The 21420-nt window shown below is 36.5% G+C and overlaps 1 protein-coding gene across 1 annotated transcript; it reads right to left on the bottom strand.

The window, feature by feature from the left end:
• Window positions 1-866: 866 nt before the first annotated feature.
• On the bottom strand, window positions 867-6975 carry LOC100373675 (uncharacterized). Its single transcript, XM_002737097.4, has 2 exons — window positions 6894-6975; window positions 867-3996 (listed from the first exon to the last, which is right to left on the bottom strand). The coding sequence occupies exon 2, from the start codon at window positions 3943-3945 to the stop codon at window positions 1156-1158; it is 2790 nt and encodes a 929-aa protein (XP_002737143.1). The 5' UTR covers window positions 3946-3996; window positions 6894-6975; the 3' UTR covers window positions 867-1155.
• Window positions 6976-21420: the final 14445 nt, after the last annotated feature.

Raw genomic sequence — 21420 nt, 5'->3', positions numbered from 1 at the left:
TGTGGCTACGGTATATCAATACTACAATCCTAGGTATTTGTGTGGCTACGGTATATCAATACTACAATCCTAGGTATTTGTGTGGCTACGGTATATCAATACTACAATCCTAGGTATTTGTGTGGCTACGGTATATCAATACTACAATCCTAGGTATTTGTGTGGCTACGGTATATCAATACTACAATCCTAGGTATTTGTGTGGCTACGGTATATCAATACTACAATCCTAGGTATTTGTGTGGCTACGGTATATCAATACTACAATCCTAGGTATTTGTGTGGCTACGGTATATCAATACTACAATCCTAGGTATTTGTGTGGCTACGGTATATCAATACTACAATCCTAGGTATTTGTGTGGCTACGGTATATCAATACTACATTCCTAGGTATTTGTGTGGCTACGGTATATCAATACTACAATCCTAGGTATTTGTGTGGCTACGGTATATCAATACTACATTCCTAGGTATTTGTGTGGCTACGGTATATCAATACTACAATCCTAGGTATTTGTGTGGCTACGGTATATCAATACTACAATCCTAGGTATTTGTGTGGCTACGGTATATCAATACTACAATCCTAGGTATTTGTGTGGCTACGGTATATCAATACTACATTCCTAGGTATTTGTGTGGCTACGGTATATCAATACTACAATCCTAGGTATTTGTGTGGCTACGGTATATCAATACTACAATCCTAGGTATTTGTGTGGCTACGGTATATCAATACTACAATCCTAGGTATTTGTGTGGCTACGGTATATCAATACTACAATCCTAGGAGACTAACCTACGAATCTTACGTCTATGGTAACTGACTGTGTTTTGTTTAGATATTAGAATCAAAAGTCATCAATTTCGTGACACTCTAATATGCCGATAGTTATTTGTAATATATATCTGAATTTGTGTTGCTAATTGCCGTTTGTAGAACTGTATTATTTCTTTTGATCCGGATATATGCAAATTAAAACATGTACGTATTTAACTGTACACTTCTTTGAGTTTACAGTTTCTAATATTTTAAGTATCCAGTTCCAAGTAATTTAACTATACACATAGTTAATGATGTTTTCTGTCATCATGAGGGTTTACATATACTGATGCTGGAATATTTGTGGTGTCACGGAGATAGACATGTTCTCACTGTTCCCCTGTGTCCACGGTGTACGTAGTTGTTGTGGTTGTGGTAGTTTTTGTCTCCTTGTCACCCTTGAGCATTTCGTCAGGCCCAAGATCAACATAAACTGTTTCTAATTGTTTTGGTGCCAAGAGTGTAGCAGATGACACATACCATTCTTTATTTGACGTTTCTCTGGATTCCTCTTCTGGTTGTTCCACTATTTGACTTCTCCGTTTAATAACACGATAAGTGACTTCAGCTTGAGCAGCGCCATCTGTAGCATCTGTTGTGGTTACAACTGTGCTGGGATTGTCTTCAATAATCTCCTCTTCTCTTGTTATCACTCGACTTTCGCCATGATCACCTTCACTGATATACACATGCTTTGTCGTTGTTGGTCCAGTTCTTTCTATATAGCGTTCTTCACGTACCACAGTACTCTCACCCTGACTTGATGTATCTCCATATACATTTGTTGTCACTATTTTTTGAGGATCATTCTGTACGATTCTTTCTTCGCGTCTGATAACAGTTTGTTGCTCCCTTCTTATTCTGTCTTCTTGGCTCTCTGGTATTTCGTCTGATCTAGCTGTTATAATCTGGTGAGGAGCACTTGTTATAACTCTTTCCTCACGTCTAACTATTGATTGTTGCGACTGATTTTCAGGTGTTTCATATACATATGTTTTAACAATCTCTGGTCCAGCTTGTACAATTCTCTCTTCTCGTCTAATAACAGTTTGTTGTTCCCTTCTTATTCTGTCTTCTTGGCTCTCTGGTATTTCGTCTGATCTAGCTGTTATAATCTGGTGAGGAGCACTTGTTATAACTCTTTCCTCACGTCTAACTATTGATTGTTGCGACTGATTTTCAGGTGTTTCATATACATATGTTTTAACAATTTCTGGGCCAGCTTGTACAATCCTCTCTTCTCGTCTAATAACAGTTTGTTGTTCCCTTCTTGTTCTGTCTTCTTGGCTGTCTGGTATTTCGTCTGCTCTAGCTGTTATAACCTGGTGAGGAGCACTTGTTATAACTCTTTCCTCACGTCTAACTATTGATTGTTGCGACTGATTTTCAGGTGTTTCATATACATATGTCTTCATAACCTCTGGTCCAGCTTGTACAATTCGCTGTTCAGTTACAGTCGTTCGATGTTCCTGTGACTCTGGTTCTTGATAAACATATGTTTGTGTCGATGGCATTGAACTTTCAACAACTTCACGTCTTGTAGTAGTCTGACTACCTGACTGGGATGAAACGACTAATTCCGTTGGTTGTGATTTTTGAACTTCAACACTTGATTGATGATGGCCATGATATGAATGTCTGTTTGCATTGCCTTGGATCCTAGTTTGATTCTCCCGAATCGCCATCATGCTTTTCCCTCTTCTTTGAATGTGTTCATCCATTTTGGTGTCATCATCTTGGACAATAATGTAATCTTCAGTGGGAATGTCTGCTTTCTGCTCCGCTTGGCTTTGAATGTAATGTGCCTCTTTGTGTTCTGTCAGTATTGATGTAGGCGATGACGCTTGCTCTTCATTTCTGCTAGTAGTAGTTGTTGTAGTTGTTTGTAGTACTCGCACTTCACGTCTTTCGGATACCTGCCCTGGTGCTTCTGAGGTCACTGTCTCAATCTCCTGAATAGCAGCCTGTAACTGGGCATCATCGCCATCATCTACGGCTTCTCTTACAATGTAATTACGACTGACTTCCATATTCTCCACATGGTTTCCTGAAGACATATCATCATCTTGCTGAATGTTTCCCACTTTGGTCACAGCTGGTGCCGATCGAATTACGTGAGTCTCTTGCCTAAGCTGTTGTGGTTGGTCTCGTTGGTATTCTTCTGTAACCACTTTTCTCGTAACCACACGCCTAACTTCTTCATTCATGTAACCATTTTCCTCATTTTGTATATTCAAATTACTTTCAATATCATGTACTTCTGGCTCATCTCTCACCATTATAACAGTCTCACCACTCTCATTCGTGTAGACTTCCTTTCGGCCCTCCACTTGTTCAAGATAATAGCGCATCCTTTCTGAGTCATCACCAGACATATTCACAACCAGCTTCTCTCTTGAAGATGATGGTGTATATCCTGTACTGTAAGTATATCTCTCAGTACGAACTTCTCCATCTACCATGTCTTCTTTGAAGGATTCAGATCTATATCTTGCTGGTGGCGCTCTAAGTATAATATTATTATCGTGGACAAAGACGTTCTCCCTTTGATTTGAGGTTGTCGTAGTTGTAGTTTCAGAGTACAGATTCTCGGTTGCCCTACTTTCACCACTAACGGTGTCTTTAGTGAAAACGTCAGTACTGACAGTGTGGGCAGCATTTTCTATTCCCCCATCTATCTCAGTTGTTTCTACAATTTCCTTCCTCTTTCCAGGTTTGTTAATTCGAGCATAAAGATCTTCTGTTTGCATCACGAGGACCTGTCTCCCGTGACCTGTAGCCTGTACATGTGATTCACGGACAAGTTTCCTGGTGTCTGTCTGGCTTTCATAACCGTCTAGCGTGCCCAGTTCATTTTTTTGCACAGCAGGAGGAGATTCTTTGTCTTTTGTACAAAAGAAGAAACAGTAATCCAACGGGTTGTAGTTCTTGATACAGAACTGAATGAAACAGACTACTCCTAGAACTGTGGCAAAAAACACCACTACACATATGGTGATAAGAACGCTCAAAGGAACTGAGTCATCTTCTTGTGGTGTAACCTGTGCTTTGGCTACATATACCACCATAGAGAGAAAGACTGCTGCAATGGCCACGCATCCACTACTCATTGTTTTCATTATGTTGAATATGTATTCGTCTCAGCTGATCGTCATGGAGTTGTGAACTACCTGCGAGTAGAAAGACATGCATATTAGACATAATCAGTTTGTGTAGTTTCACAATGTCAGTAATATTGTAAAAAAGATAACTGAACAAAAAAGGGAAGATGTTCTTTTCTCTGTGTATTGTGTTTCGAATGGAACAAACTGTGCCCATCCTTCTTCAATATAATGGTATTGATCAACACAATAAACAATTTCGGCCTGCTGGTACGCGTTTAGTTCCACACCCAGTTCAGCCCTGCTGTATCTCTATAATTTGTTTGGGCAAGCATGAAAAGACTGAGTAAACTGGATAAATGTATTGTGTTGATGCACTGCAATATAATAACACAATTGATTTTATTTTCAGAAAAATTAAGACGGTTCGACTGAATGATTTGTTCTACCAAACATTGTCTGAAGAAAACCTCTTTAACATTTGTCAATCAGCTCAGTTATCAACATTTGTGGTGGAGTCGGGTTCTGTGTAACATTGCAAATATTAACATATACTGGTTGGATCTAAAATGTGTTCTACTTCAAGCTAACACTACCATGAGCTAAAATGTGGCTATAAATGAGTATACATTACTTTCTTGTTCTTGTGGATTGTTTTTTCAATCATTGTCAGTATTTTTTGTGTGTTTTGGGACTAAATTTTCCTATATGACTTTTATGTTATTTCCACTTACGCGATAACTAACTAACATCTAACTGGTTGAGCCAAAATTATCAGGAATTTAGTATTTTACAGTATTTCAATTTGGGAAAACCCTTTAAATATGGAAACTGTATTTCGTTATTATTGTCTGTGATGTCATTGTATGGTGAATCTAATCGGATGATCATTGGGGTGTTCTGTCAAATATTCTGAATTGTTGAGAATATTACTGCGAGATCTTACTAAAAATAAAACTGACGACGTGTGCGGACGATAAAAATAGTTTCGATCCCAACCTCCTTACTTCGCTTTGATTTTCGGTAATTTGCTGTGAATCTAGAATATAGTATATTACCTGAACAAAGATAAATTTCTGTCACTGTTTTGGATTTCGTTTACTCATTTTTTTTGTCTGTATTCAACGTTTTCATAAATAAACATGACGTAATTCAAAACAAGCGCTATAAACAAGTTTCGGTCAATATTTAAACATAGTGATGATGTTCACTTGCAATATCGCGTGTGCCTTTACAGTGAGAGTTTTCAGTCATCGTTTGAGTGTTGGGCTAAAGAACATCGCGTTGAACCGTGCTATTACGTATTAGAATGTCGCACCCATTATCTCTATCTTGTCTGTAGTTTGTTGTTCTATTCGCTATATATGTAGTTAGGCGTGTGACAAATCGACTTAGACTTGTGTCAGTTTTAGGTGGATTAGGGCTGGTTTCCTGTCAATCAATTCAGCTCACAAATCTATTGTTAAAAAATGAACAGTTAAAGAAAATGCAAATCGTCACTACATACGGCTACGCCCTTTCACTGCGTGTTGGCCAGTGAATCAAAACAGTTATCTCAGTTCTTTGAGTGCAATCAGCAAGACAAGGTCGGGAATAACAACAACTTCAGAGTTTTGAGGATTGCATTCTAAAATACAAATTTTCCAGAAAATAATCCTTGGAATATGGTGTTGTTTTTGTATTTATCAGACAACAACACAATGAGCTGCTCGGTCAAGGCGACAAGTCGATTCCTTGCCCGCGATCGGAATCCGCTCCACAATGAAAACGCATGACTTATCACGTTGATTTTGTGGGACATTATACTGATTTAAGTAAATAAACAAAAATGTTCTAAAGCATCTCTCATGAGGTGACGAATATTCGTGTTGAAACGCCTTTCAATAATAATGAAACACATTCTATTGATGTGTGGTTCCCTCTATGACTCATTAAACGGGTTTTCACTAGTGGGTTCGGTGCATACGCAGTGAACAAAATACCGCCCTTTCGTTCAAAGACAGGTTGATGTACATTTTACCTCCAGATACGTCGATCCTCTTCTTATATATCCTCTCATCCCATTAACAGAATGACCCGACCCTTGTGTATTATAAAGACTGCATACTATTTGGACAGTCGTATTCAACAAGTGAGTTTTAACAATAGACGACTTTCTATGTGTCAGAGCCGCTCCTTATTTCACTTGTCCAGCCAGCAATACGCTCGTGTGATGTTGTTTTCGCGAAAATAAATAACTAAGCGTTTCTAAGGTGCATGATTATTAAGTTGAAAATATTTATGATTTGTCCGGCCCCTTGCCAAGACTAAAAATGTATTGTCAAGATTCATCAGGTAGAACTTTGTCATGTTAAGTCGCACACATTCTGCAACATTTTAAATTATATACCTACCTAAAACATTAAACACAATCTTAATACATGTATTTTATAACTTTTCTCTAAAACACCTCGCCCTCTTTTGGCACGTTCTTTATCACATACTGTGTGTCTAATTTTCTTGAATGTTTTTTTCCTTATGTGTCGTTCACTTTGAGCCTCGACTGAAGTTCGCTTTCAGGGCCCCTGGTGTAAGTATGCGCTTCAGAAAGCACAATACGTTTGTCATAATGACAGCACGCTTTAGACTTAGCTCGCTGTCAAAGGTGGTCACCATCAATGCAAAATCAATCGCCTGAATACCACCGAATATACACAATGGGTTTTAAAACCTAGGCCCAGCAACTACACGACTCATACATGTCATATAGTGAATTCGTTTCCCGTACCGTACGATGCGTTTATTGCATAACCTATCTATAAACCCAGCCTCCACACACTGACTGGCATTACACACTCCCCAACCCTCGTACTGAACGGCGAGAATCACCAAACCGAACATCCAAAGCACAAATTTGGATTTGTCATACTCGGAATGGTGATTATAAATATGTTATAATGGTCATGTTGATAGTGTCATAATCTTACCTTAACGTTTCCTACCAGTGTTCGAACTAAAACGCTGGACAGCACCTCTGCATTGCTCGTCTTATCTGTAAGTACACACCTATCTCATGTTCTTCACTATTTATATAAGTTGTTGGGCGTTGACAGAAAGGTTTCACAATAAGTCCTTGAAAAGGTCTCCAGGGGTCATGGAAAGAATTACTTGGTGCAGGTATGGTATAATAATAAGCGAAGTTATAAATTGACGCTGTGAATTCCGTCCAATCTTTACTGGTCAGGGTTACGTTACATTCTTTTGTTACTGCTGAGTTATATCATTTGAACATATATATAGGAGCCAGTACCCCTTTTGGCAATTCATCTATTATTTAATTTAGCTTACCCGCTTACTCAACACACACACACAGTATTATTATATTATGGGGTGACTATTAACAACTCGGTGAGCAAAACCAATCTTCACAGACAAACGTTTGTTTAAAAAAGTCTTTTGTAAAAATTATATATTAACAAAATCCCAAACACATTATACATTACATTTTGTTTGTGTTTTATCCCACAGGAATATAATAACAAATTTATACTAAAGATTTAGGGATGTATTTACCTGTATGTCGATGTGATGCCATTTTTTTATTTAAAAAGGCGTTGTATGTTTTTTATGTGCGCAATGGTCGTAAAGGTAAGTATAGCAAAAATCATCAACATCGAACGGTAACTAATTTTTAAGGCTAAGGCAGGGGCAAAGTTCACTGATAGAAAGTTCACTTACTAGTAATGTAATCAGTGTGTGACCACACTGAAATACTAGTAGTTCAAATGGCCAGCTTATTTGACAATGACAATTGTAAAACATAATTTATATTACATGTGCTGTCGACGTTGTTTTATTTTGTTTTGAGATTAGATTAGATTTTTGATGAATTCGTGGTTTTTAGTACAAACTATATTATAATTTATGATACAACATTGTGGTCTTGGTTTTATAAAATAATTTACATATTGTACCATAACCGGGCAATTTCGTAAAGATGCATTGGCTGACTGAGTATCCGTGGCACATTCCTTTGTTTCACAACAGGCTTTTTTTATTTTTTATTTTGATATATATTTTTTTTATATGTTACGAATTATTGGGAAGTAAGAGACTCCTGTCATACACTGAAGTGAATCCGTGATACATTGTGGTCATTCAATGTACAAAACACAAAATAGAAAATATCTCAATAATGAAAACGTCTTCGGAAAATATTATTTTATTCATATTTTAAAATTGTAATTCAAATTAAATTTTGAAATAATCCATCGGCTGTGGTACATAAACTAGCAATAGCAAACTTAAAAGGTCTGAATCTTAGTCGTCTCTGATCATAAGATTTTGAAAAATGTCAGAATTCCCGGGTATTCTCGGAATGGCTGGATTCCAGGTTGGACAACTCCAGAACGTGGTATATTGAAATCAAATTTCATTATTAATTTTTCACTTTAAGACCCGCAAATGGGCCGACGTATCAGGTTCCGAACAAAACATTGGTGGTCAACTAGAGTGATTGGGAAGGGTAACCACATAAAATTGCCATGTTCTTACCATTAACAGACTCGATATATGTTCCTCATTTATATAGCGAAGAAATGTGTTAACTTCATATTCGATTTTGCATAGGAATGTGGGGTAGAAAAATATATAGAGGGCGTATTTGGGGGGTTGTATCTTTATCATACAGCCCTTTGCTAACATCAACTGTAAACCACTCCCGTTTTCAAGCAACGCGTTAGTTTTTTTTTTAATTGTACGATTATATTGTCAGACTTTCCAGTAATTTCACTGGGAAGATTGTTTTGACTTTTTTTAAGAATTTATCATTTTTTGGGGCTGCAAGCTGCGTTACTGTAGGAACCGTAGAGATACACTGGAGATAGGTAAGTGTATTCTACTCATTCATTTATTCTAATTTCTATTCCATAACACAGTTGAGCAAACAAGTTTTGGTGGATTTCCAATCAGTTTGAGAAGACATTTTAGTTGTGTAGTGACAGTATCCAGAATTAAAATAATTGGGGACTTCCCAATTTACGCATAATTTGTAAAGAGTGACTAACACTTTTTTTGAGACTGGTGTAATCTGCAGTAGGACCTCAGTTGCCGACTTTGTTTGTAATACTGCCCTCACTGGCATTTGTATAATTCTTGATTGTTATACTGCCCTCAGTGGCAATTGTTATAATACACGCCCACATGTTGGGCCACAGTAGCGCAGCGGGGAGAAACTGGAACCGAGTCCAGCATGTAAATGTTCCACTTTTATTTATTTATAGTTTGGACGTAATAAAGCTGCACTAGTTGTACTATATTGATAGTGTGGCTTGTTATATCTTAATCCTGAGAGATCAACGCGGCTTATAGTAAATAAATCGACATTTCAATAGAACACTTGTATTGAAAAAAAGATTTGTTTACGCGAAACAACCCCGCCTATACCGACACTACTTTGTATCATGGAGGTACCTCCATGTTTGTATAAAATCGCTCATATCGCGTATTTGATTTGTCTTGAAAACACAAAACACACATTGAATAATGAAATACATTCAAGTATTCAAATGTTCACTAACTAACTAACGGTCGCAATAAAAATTACAGATAGAAAATTTGCGATTGTATTACTTGGGAAAAAATACAATATGGATATATTCGATTCCAGTGCCATTTCCAAAGACGAAATGTGACGTTTTGTCATAATTGTGCATTGTTTGTTTGATACACCCTTACTTCATTAAACATTACAGCGGGCGCAAGATATAGATAGAGGGATTGTGCATACACCTAACTCCCTCATCCGGTATAGTAGGCAATTACTGAGGGATTTTGCAACATCCCCAGACACTTTACTAGACATTCGAGTGACCGGTATAGACGCAATAAAGCTACATACTCGCTCACGTGACAGTTAATCAAAACACCGGACGTGTTATTGCCTCAGATGTGTGGCCACGAGGGACGAGGGGGTAGTTGGCCTATTCAATTGCTTTGTGGATACAACAAACATTACTGTGTAACACTTGGAAGAAATATGATACAAACATAAAACTGGGAATGAATATTAACAAGAAATGATAAATGTAAATTTCTTTGATTGGTAGTTTGTTGAGATATTAATAATTTCTCGCATAAGCGGCATGTTCCATTGCCTGTTTGCCAGAACACTCATCGCCCAGTCAATCTTTCTTAAAATCTTCTACTTAGTTTGACCTCCACACCGCCACTCATGGTGCTCCATGCGTCACTATATACCAGTTTCAAATATCCTTCATATCTTAGACGAAATTCGATAAACTCAACGATTTCTTGTGTACGGACCGAGGTCTAACCGATGCGACAGAAAAGCCGCACAATCCCTTGAACCGTTGGCGTCGCTAGTCCAACTTCCTCGGCGATCATTCACAAGAGGCAAATAATCGACATCTCAGTGTCTTCGTCTAGATGCTTTGATATAATAGCAATAATTGTTCAAAATCAGAAACTGCATTCAAGACTAAACTGTTCTCACGAGGATAATTCGGGTAATTTCATTATATGTTAGGGACGTTTTTAAATATTTGTATCATTTATTATTTTCTTGAAACGTTCAAAATAGAATTTATTAAATGAACATGCATATGTATGCATGAAATAATAAATTGTCCGATATCAACAATGAGTAAAACATGATTGTTTGATGAATGTTTGGCTGGACGCTTACCAGGTGTAATAGTTGAATCCATCTGAAACTCTGGTCCGTTGTTTTGATTAACTGTCACGTAGGCGGGTATGTAACTTTATTGCGTCCAGAACGGTCCCTGGATCGTCTGGGAAAGTGTCCGGATGCGCTATTTTGCGGGCTGCGGCTTTCAAGGCTTTATAGAAAATATAATACAAACATTAATTAGACTAATCGGCACCACGGAACATACGTAAACGTAAAAGTAATTTGTCCCATATAAAACTATCACGTTGACAATGCTGGGCGAAATGTTACCGGTCCTATGTGGAGTACATGAAGTGCGCCATCAACGTAAATAATTTACCACTACACTGCACGCAGTGTATAAACCACTAAGCTGTTTATAGTTCGTTCGATAAAGCTAAAAATCTTTAATATAAATCTTTTAACTAGGTGTTGGTGTACTGAATTTCATTTTAATGCAGCTAGTTAGGTGTTCTTTATAGTGGAGCATGTTGACAGACAGGATAAACTGAAACATATGCATGATCGTAATGGAAAAATGAGACACTGAGTTGGACCAAAAAAAAAGTTATCGTAGGCCTATGTGGTGAAATGTGCAGTTGACAATAATACGCTGTAATGGTATAAATAAAACTAATAAACTACTAGAGGCTTATTTGTGAAGCTTAATGTAAAACCCACAACCCGCAACTTGAAGCCCGCAACCCGCATATTATTTATTTTGGAAAGTGTCTGGAGATGTTGCAAAGTCCCTCGGTAATTGCCCACCAGGTGCGGGAGTTAGGTGTATAAAAAACATTCGTTTGCGTTTGTCGAATCACGAGTATGTTTTGACGCCACTACGACGCTATGACCTTTGTCTTGTTTCGCGTCTGATTTCACGCATAACACGGGATCTCGAAGTGAATGAGAAATGGTCTATTAGGATAGCAGTCAAGATATTCTATTTAGAAGTCATAATCCATTATGTAATTCAGTATCCAGAGACCATTTTTTGGAGCTGTAGTGGAATTTCTAATAACTTAATATTTGACATTTTCTTCACAATCTTCTTATTATGGGGCAATTCCATTCGGATACAGAAAATATCAAAATAAAAATACTGAAGAACGAATAACTGAAATTGTACTTGAAAATACATTGGAAAATTTGTATTTCATCGTTGATTTTGTGTTATATTTATGGTGAATGCACTGTGCAGTAATGCAACAATGGAATCAACTTAAGAGTGCAACAAAATCTTCAAATTGGAAAACAAATCACCACTGATCAAATTTATATGCTCTGCGTACAATGTACCAAAATACGCTGTATTGTATAATGTGCTGACACACTGCAAGGAACTAAGCTGCCTATTTTCGTGTTGTATGCTACCACAGCTATCATGTTGGTATGACACGTATGCAGTATAGCTGTCAACTTGACAAGGCTTTGTAATTGATTACATTGTACAAAACAAAATAGGTATGACAAACTTTTACAGAAAAAAATATTACTAAATATTACCAGTGATGTGCTATGAATAGAATGAAATCTTACAACAACATACCAACGATGGCGCCATCCTTTCGCGTCAGGTGTATTTTGATTGGTTGGTTTCAATCACGCAATACTCAAAACTAGGTTTGGTCACGCGGTCATATAAGCCTTTCCCAAGTGACTCGTAATACAAGACAAACAACTTCAATGATTGCCAGCGAAGATTAACTGTTAATTGTCGGTGTTTTTATCGTGTTTACTAATCTGAAATGAAGCCCGAGTGAATGAATAAGATACAGTTATTTGCAACCTGACTTACGTTGTCTCACATTGCCTCAATGACGTCATCTTGATCCCAATAGCCAACTTTGTTATTAACAATGTAGTCATTTTAGTGGCTTGTTAGACAATGTTGTTATCTGGTTTACGTCATATCTGATAAATCGTCAACAATATGTGAAGTTTATAGGCTGTATTTCAGAAAAGCAAAGTTGGATTACCACAATGATCCATTTGTTTTAATAAAGATATGGATCTATTAACTGGTTCTCCCAGCTGTATATACATGTCGATAACCAGACACTGATTGCGAAAGGTTGATTGATGATATCAATGAAAATATAATCAATACCAACTGAGTAATGTTAATGGTGATTTCCCGTTCACTACGAGATGTCGCGTATTGCGTGAAAGGCGCGGAACGAACGTTTGCTGCAAAAAATGAAGAATTTCATTTTGAATTTTATTTTTTGTGTGTAGCTCAATGTCGGAATGCCGATTTTTAGAGAGGAGAGCATTGCGTTGAAATACCTTTATTTCGTCAATATACCCAACAAATATTTTCGCGTGTGTCACTACGACGCTCTGGGCTTGTTTGTCTTGTTTTTACGTTCGATTTTACCCATAACGTGAGATCTCGCAGTTAACCAATAATGGTTTATTACACGTGTATAAACGCCAGTATGTTGATCGATATCCAAAGCATACAAGTTGAATAGTATAGCAAATGATATTTTGTTGATTATACTTCGATTCTCGTCTACATTCGGATCTAGGTGTAATACTTAATAAAATCTTATCATAAATTGGAATAATCCCTGGGTTACACTCATATATTCCTACTGTCTTTACGACTGTCTGATAAATTGGTATAATCCTTGGGTTACACTCATATATTCCTACTGTCTTTACGACTGTCTGATAAATTGGTATAATCCTTGGGTTACACTCATGTATTCCTACTGTCTTTACGACTGTCTGATAAATTGGTATAATCCTTGGGTTACACTCATATATTCCTACTGTCTTTACGACTGTCTGATAAATTGGTATAATCCCTGGGTTACACTCATATATTCCTACTGTCTTTACGACTGTCTGATAAATTGGTATAATTCCTGGGTTACACTCATATATTCTTACTGTCTTTACGACTGTCGGACAAATTGGTATAATCCTTGGGTTACACTCATATATTCCTACTGTCTTTACGACTGTCTGATAAATTGGTATAATCCTTGGGTTACACTCATATATTCCTACTGTCTTTACGACTGTCTGATAAATTGGTATAATCCTCGGGTTACACTCATATATTCCTACTGTCTTTACGACTGTCTGATAAATTGGTATAATCCTTGGGTTACACTCATATATTCCTAGTGTCTTTACGACTGTCTGATAAATTGGTATAATCCTTGGGTTACACTCATATATTTCTACTGTCTTTACGACTGTCTGATAAATTGGTATAATCCTTGGGTTACACTCATATATTCCTAGTGTCTTTACGACTGTCTGATAAATTGGTATAATCCTTGGGTTACACTCATATATTTCTACTGTCTTTACGACTGTCTGATAAATTGGTATAATCCTTGGGTTACACTCATATATTCCTAGTGTCTTTACGACTGTCTGATAAATTGGTATAATCCTTGGGTTACACTCATATATTCCTACTGTCTTTACGACTGTCTGATAAATTGGTATAATCCTTGGGTTACACTCATATATTCCTAGTGTCTTTACGACTGTCTGATAAATTGGTATAATCCTTGGGTTACACTCATATATTCCTACTGTCTTTACGACTGTCTGATAAATTGGTATAATCCCTGGGTTACACTCATATATTCCTACTGTCTTTACGACTGTCTGATAAATTGGTATAATCCTTGGGTTACACTCATATATTCCTACTGTCTTTACGACTGTCTGATAAATTGGTATAATCCTTGGATTACACTCCTTGGGTTACACTCATATATTCCTACTGTCTTTACGACTGTCTGATAAATTGGTATAATCTTTGGATTACACTCCCTGGGTTACACTCATATATTCCTACTGTCTTTACGACTGTCTGATAAATTGGTATAATCCCTGGGTTACACTCATATATTCCTACTGTCTTTACAACTGTCTGATAAATTGGTATAATCCCTGGGTTACACTCATATATTCCTACTGTCTTTACGACTGTCTGATAAATTGGTATAATCCTTGGGTTACACTCATATATTCCTACTGTCTTTACGACTGTCTGATAAATTGGTATAATCCTCGGGTTACACTTATATATTCCTACTGTCTTTACGACTGTCTGATAAATTGGCATAATCCCCGGGTTACACTCATATATTCCTACTGTCTTTACGACTGTCTGATAAATTGGTATAATCCTTGGGTTACACTCATATATTTCTACTGTCTTTACTACTGTCTGATAAATTGGTATAATCCTCGGGTTACACTCTTATATTCCTACTGTCTTTACGACTGTCTGATAAATTGGTATAATCCTAGGGTTACACTCATATATTCCTACTGTCTTTACGACTGTCTGATAAATTGGTATAATCCTTGGATTACACTCCTTGGGTTACACTCATATATTCCTACTGTCTTTACGACTGTCTGATAAATTGGTATAATCCTTGCGTTACACTCATATATTCCTACTGTCTTTACGACTGTCTGATAAATTGGTATAATTCTTGGGTTACACTCATGTATTCCTACTGTCTTTACGACTGTCTGATAAATTGGTATAATCCTTGGGTTACACTCATATATTCCTACTGTCTTTACGACTGTCTGATAAATTGGTATAATCCCTGGGTTACACTCATATATTCCTACTGTCTTTACGACTGTCTGATAAATTGGTATAATTCCTGGGTTACACTCATATATTCTTACTGTCTTTACGACTGTCTGATAAATTGGTATAATCCTTGGGTTACACTCATATATTCCTACTGTCTTTACGACTGTCTGATAAATTGGTATAATCCTTGGGTTACACTCATATATTCCTACTGTCTTTACGACTGTCTGATAAATTGGTATAATCCTTGGGTTACACTCATATATTCCTACTGTCTTTACGACTGTCTGATAAATTGGTATAATCTTTGGGTTACACTCATATATTCTTACTGTCTTTACGACTGTCTGATAAATTGGTATAATCCTTGGGTTACACTCATATATTTCTACTGTCTTTACGACTGTCTGATAAATTGGTATAATCCTTGGGTTACACTCATATATTCCTACTGTCTTTACGACTGTCTGATAAATTGGTATAATCCTTGGGTTACACTCATATATTCCTACTGTCTGTACGATTGTCTGATAAATTGGTAAAATCCCTGGGTTACACTCATATATTCCTACTGTCTTTACGACTGTCTGATAAATTGGTATAATCCTTGGGTTACACTCATATATTCCTACTGTCTTTACGACTGTCTGATAAATTGGTATAATCCTTGGGTTACACTCATATATACCTACTGTCTTTACGACTGTCTGATAAATTAGTAAAATCGTTGGGTTGCACTCATATATTCCTACTGTCTTTACGACTGTCTGATAAATTGGTATAATCCTTGGGTTACACTCATATATTCCTACTGTCTTTACGACTGTCTGATAAATTGGTATAATCCTTGGATTACACTCCTTGGGTTACACTCATATATTCCTACTGTCTTTACGACTGTCTGATAAATTGGTATAATCCCCGGGTTACACTCATATATTCTTACTGTCTTTACGACTGTCTGATAAATTGGTATAATCCTTGGGTTACACTCATATATTTCTACTGTCTTTACGACTGTCTGATAAATTGGTATAATCCTTGGGTTACACTCATATATTCCTACTGTCTTTACGACTGTCTGATAAATTGGTATAATCCTTGGGTTACACTCATATATTCTTACTGTCTTTACGACTGTCTGATAAATTGGTATAATCCTCGGGTTACACTTATATATTCCTACTGTCTTTACGACTGTCTGATAAATTGGCATAATCCCCGGGTTACACTCATATATTCCTACTGTCTTTACGACTGTCTGATAAATTGGTATAATCCTTGGGTTACACTCATATATTTCTACTGTCTTTACTACTGTCTGATAAATTGGTATAATCCTCGGGTTACACTCTTATATTCCTACTGTCTTTACGACTGTCTGATAAATTGGTATAATCCTTGGGTTACACTCATATATTCCTACAGTCTTTACGACTGTCTGATAAATTGGTATAATCCTTGGGTTACACTCATATATTTCTACTGTCTTTACTACTGTCTGATAAATTGGTATAATCCTCGGGTTACACTCTTATATTCCTACTGTCTTTACGACTGTCTGATAAATTGGTGTAATCCTTGGGTTACACTCATATATTCCTACTGTCTTTACGACTGTCTGATAAATTGGTATAATCCTTGGATTACACTCCTTGGGTTACACTCATATATTCCTACTGTCTTTACGACTGTCTGATAAATTGGTATAATCCCCGGGTTACACTCATATATTCCTACTGTCTTTACGACTGTCTGATAAATTGGTATAATCCCTGGGTTGCACTCATATATTCCTACTGTCTTTACGACTGTCTGATAAATTGGTATAATCCCTGGGTTACACTCATATATTCCTACTGTCTTTACGACTGTCTGATAAATTGGTATAATCTTTGGGTTACACTCATATATTCTTACTGTCTTTACGACTGTCTGATAAATTGGTATAATCCTTAGGTTACACTCAAATATTTCTACTGTCTTTACGACTGTCTGATAAATTGGTATAATCCTTGGGTTACACTCATATATTCCTACTGTCTTTGCGACTGTCTGATAAATTGGTATAATCCTTGGGTTACACTCATATATTCCTACTGTCTTTACGACTGTCTGATAAATTGGTATAATCCCTGGGTTACACTCATATATTCCTACTGTCTTTACGACTGTCTGATAAATTGGTATAATCCTTGGGTTACACTGATGTATTCCTACTGTCTTTACGACTGTCTGATAAATTGGTATAATCCTTGCGTTACACTCATATATTCCTACTGTCTTTACGACTGTCTGATAAATTGGTATAATCCCTGGGTTACACTCATATATTCCTATTGTCTTTTCGACTGTCTGATATATTGGTATAATCCTTGGGTTACACTCATATATTCCTACTGTCTTTACGACTGTCTGATAAATTGGTATAATCCTTGGGTTACACTCATGTATTCCTACTGTCTTTACGACTGTCTGATAAATTGGTATAATCCTTGGGTTACACTCATATATTCCTACTGTCTTTACGACTGTCTGATAAATTGGTATAATCCCTGGGTTACACTCATATATTCCTACTGTCTTTACGACTGTCTGATAAATTGGTATAATTCCTGGGTTACACTCATATATTCTTATTGTCTTTACGACTGTCTGATAAATTGGTATAATCCTTGGGTTACACTCATATATTCCTACTGTCTTTACGACTGTCTGATAAATTGGTATAATCCTTGGGTTACACTCATATATTCCTACTGTCTGTACGATTGTCTGATAAATTGGTAAAATCCCTGGGTTACACTCATATATTCCTACTGTCTTTACGACTGTCTGATAAATTGGTATAATCCTTGGGTTACACTCATATATTCCTACTGTCTTTACGACTGTCTGATAAATTGGTATAATCCTTGGGTTACACTCATATATTCCTACTGTCTTTACGACTGTCTGATAAATTAGTAAAATCGTTGGGTTGCACTCATATATTCCTACTGTCTTTACGACTGTCTGATAAATTGGTATAATCCTTGGGTTACACTCATATATTCCTACTGTCTTTACGACTGTCTGATAAATTGGTATAATCCTTGGATTACACTCCTTGGGTTACACTCATATATTCCTACTGTCTTTACGACTGTCTGATAAATTGGTATAATCCCGGGGTTACACTCATATATTCTTACTGTCTTTACGACTGTCTGATAAATTGGTATAATCCTTGGGTTACACTCATATATTCCTACTGTCTTTACGACTGTCTGATAAATTGGTATAATCCCTGGGTTACACTCATATATTCCTACTGTCTTTACGACTGTCTGATAAATTGGTATAATCCTTGGGTTACACTCATATATTCCTACTGTCTTTACGACTGTCTGATAAATTAGTAAAATCGTTGGGTTGCACTCATATATTCCTACTGTCTTTACGACTGTCTGATAAATTGGTATAATCCTTGGGTTACACTCATATATTCCTACTGTCTTTACGACTGTCTGATAAATTGGTATAATCCTTGGATTACACTCCTTGGGTTACACTCATATATTCCTACTGTCTTTACGACTGTCTGATAAATTGGTATAATCCCCGGGTTACACTCATATATTCTTACTGTCTTTACGACTGTCTGATAAATTGGTATAATCCTTGGGTTACACTCATATATTTCTACTGTCTTTACTACTGTCTGATAAATTGGTATAATCCTCGGGTTACACTCTTATATTCCTACTGTCTTTACGACTGTCTGATAAATTGGTATAATCCTTGGGTTACACTCATATATTCCTACAGTCTTTACGACTGTCTGATAAATTGGTATAATCCTTGGGTTACACTCATATATTTCTACTGTCTTTACTACTGTCTGATAAATTGGTATAATCCTCGGGTTACACTCTTATATTCCTACTGTCTTTACGACTGTCTGATAAATTGGTGTAATCCTTGGGTTACACTCATATATTCCTACTGTCTTTACGACTGTCTGATAAATTGGTATAATCCTTGGATTACACTCCTTGGGTTACACTCATATATTCCTACTGTCTTTACGACTGTCTGATAAATTGGTATAATCCCCGGGTTACACTCATATATTCCTACTGTCTTTACGACTGTCTGATAAATTGGTATAATCCCTGGGTTGCACTCATATATTCCTACTGTCTTTACGACTGTCTGATAAATTGGCATAATCCCCGGGTTACACTCATATATTCCTACTGTCTTTACGACTGTCTGATAAATTGGTATAATCCTTGGGTTACACTCATATATTTCTACTGTCTTTACTACTGTCTGATAAATTGGTATAATCCTCGGGTTACACTCTTATATTCCTACTGTCTTTACGACTGTCTGATAAATTGGTATAATCCTTGGGTTACACTCATATATTCCTACTGTCTTTACGACTGTCTGATAAATTGGTATAATCCTTGGGTTACACTCATATATTCCTACTGTCTTTACGACTGTCTGATAAATTGGTATAATCCCTGGGTTACACTCATATATTCCTACTGTCTTTACGACTGTCTGATAAATTGGTATAATCCTTGGGTTACACTGATATATTCCTACTGTCTTTACGACTGTCTGATAAATTGGTATAATCCTTGCGTTACACTCATATATTCCTACTGTCTTTACGACTGTCTGATAAATTGGTATAATCCTTGGGTTACACTCATATATTCCTACTGTCTTTACGACTGTCTGATAAATTGGTATAATCCTTGGGTTACACTCATATATTCCTACTGTCTGTACGATTGTCTGATAAATTGGTAAAATCCCTGGGTTACACTCATATATTCCTACTGTCTTTACGACTGTCTGATAAATTGGTATAATCCTTGGGTTACACTCATATATTCCTACTGTCTTTACGACTGTCTGATAAATTGGTATAATCCTTGGGTTACACTCATATATTCCTACTGTCTTTACGACTGTCTGATAAATTAGTAAAATCGTTGGGTTGCACTCATATATTCCTACTGTCTTTACGACTGTCTGATAAATTGGTATAATCCTTGGGTTACACTCATATATTCCTACTGTCTTTACGACTGTCTGATAAATTGGTATAATCCTTGGATTACACTCCTTGGGTTACACTCATATATTCCTACTGTCTTTACGACTGTCTGATAAATTGGTATAATCCCCGGGTTACACTCATATATTCTTACTGTCTTTACGACTGTCTGATAAATTGGTATAATCCTTGGGTTACACTCATATATTTCTACTGTCTTTACGACTGTCTGATAAATTGGTATAATCCTTGGGTTACACTCATATATTCCTACTGTCTTTACGACTGTCTGATAAATTGGTATAATCCTTGGGTTACACTCATATATTCTTACTGTCTTTACGACTGTCTGATAAATTGGTATAATCCTTGGGTTACACTCATATATTTCTACTGTCTTTACTACTGTCTGATAAATTGCTATAATCCTCGGGTTACACTCTTATATTCCTACTGTCTTTACGACTGTCTGATAAATTGGTATAATCCTTGGGTTACACTCATATATTCCTACAGTCTTTACGACTGTCTGATAAATTGGTATAATCCTTGCGTTACACTCATATATTTCTACTGTCTTTACTACTGTCTGATAAATTGGTATAATCCTCGGGTTACACTCTTATATTCCTACTGTCTTTACGACTGTCTGATAAATTGGTGTAATCCTTGGGTTACACTCATATATTCCTACTGTCTTTACGACTGTCTGATAAATTGGTATAATCCTTGGATTACACTCCTTGGGTTACACTCATATATTCCTACTGTCTTTACGACTGTCTGATAAATTGGTATAATCCCCGGGTTACACTCATATATTCCTACTGTCTTTACGACTGTCTGATAAATTGGTATAATCCCTGGGTTGCACTCATATATTCCTACTGTCTTTACGACTGTCTGATAAATTGGTATAATCCCTGGGTTACACTCATATATTCCTACTGTCTTTACGACTGTCTGATAAATTGGTATAATCTTTGGGTTACACTCATATATTCTTACTGTCTTTACGACTGTCTGATAAATTGGTATAATCCTTAGGTTACACTCAAATATTTCTACTGTCTTTACGACTGTCTGATAAATTGGTATAATCCTTGGGTTACACTCATATATTCCTACTGTCTTTACGACTGTCTGATAAATTGGTATAATCCTTGGGTT

The sequence above is a fragment of the Saccoglossus kowalevskii genome, chromosome 17 (genome assembly GCF_978046115.1).
Source record: "Saccoglossus kowalevskii chromosome 17, keSacKowa6.1, whole genome shotgun sequence".
NCBI lineage: Eukaryota > Metazoa > Hemichordata > Enteropneusta > Harrimaniidae > Saccoglossus > Saccoglossus kowalevskii.
Note: the sequence above shows the minus strand (reverse complement) of the source record. Positions and strands in the feature narration are given on the sequence as shown.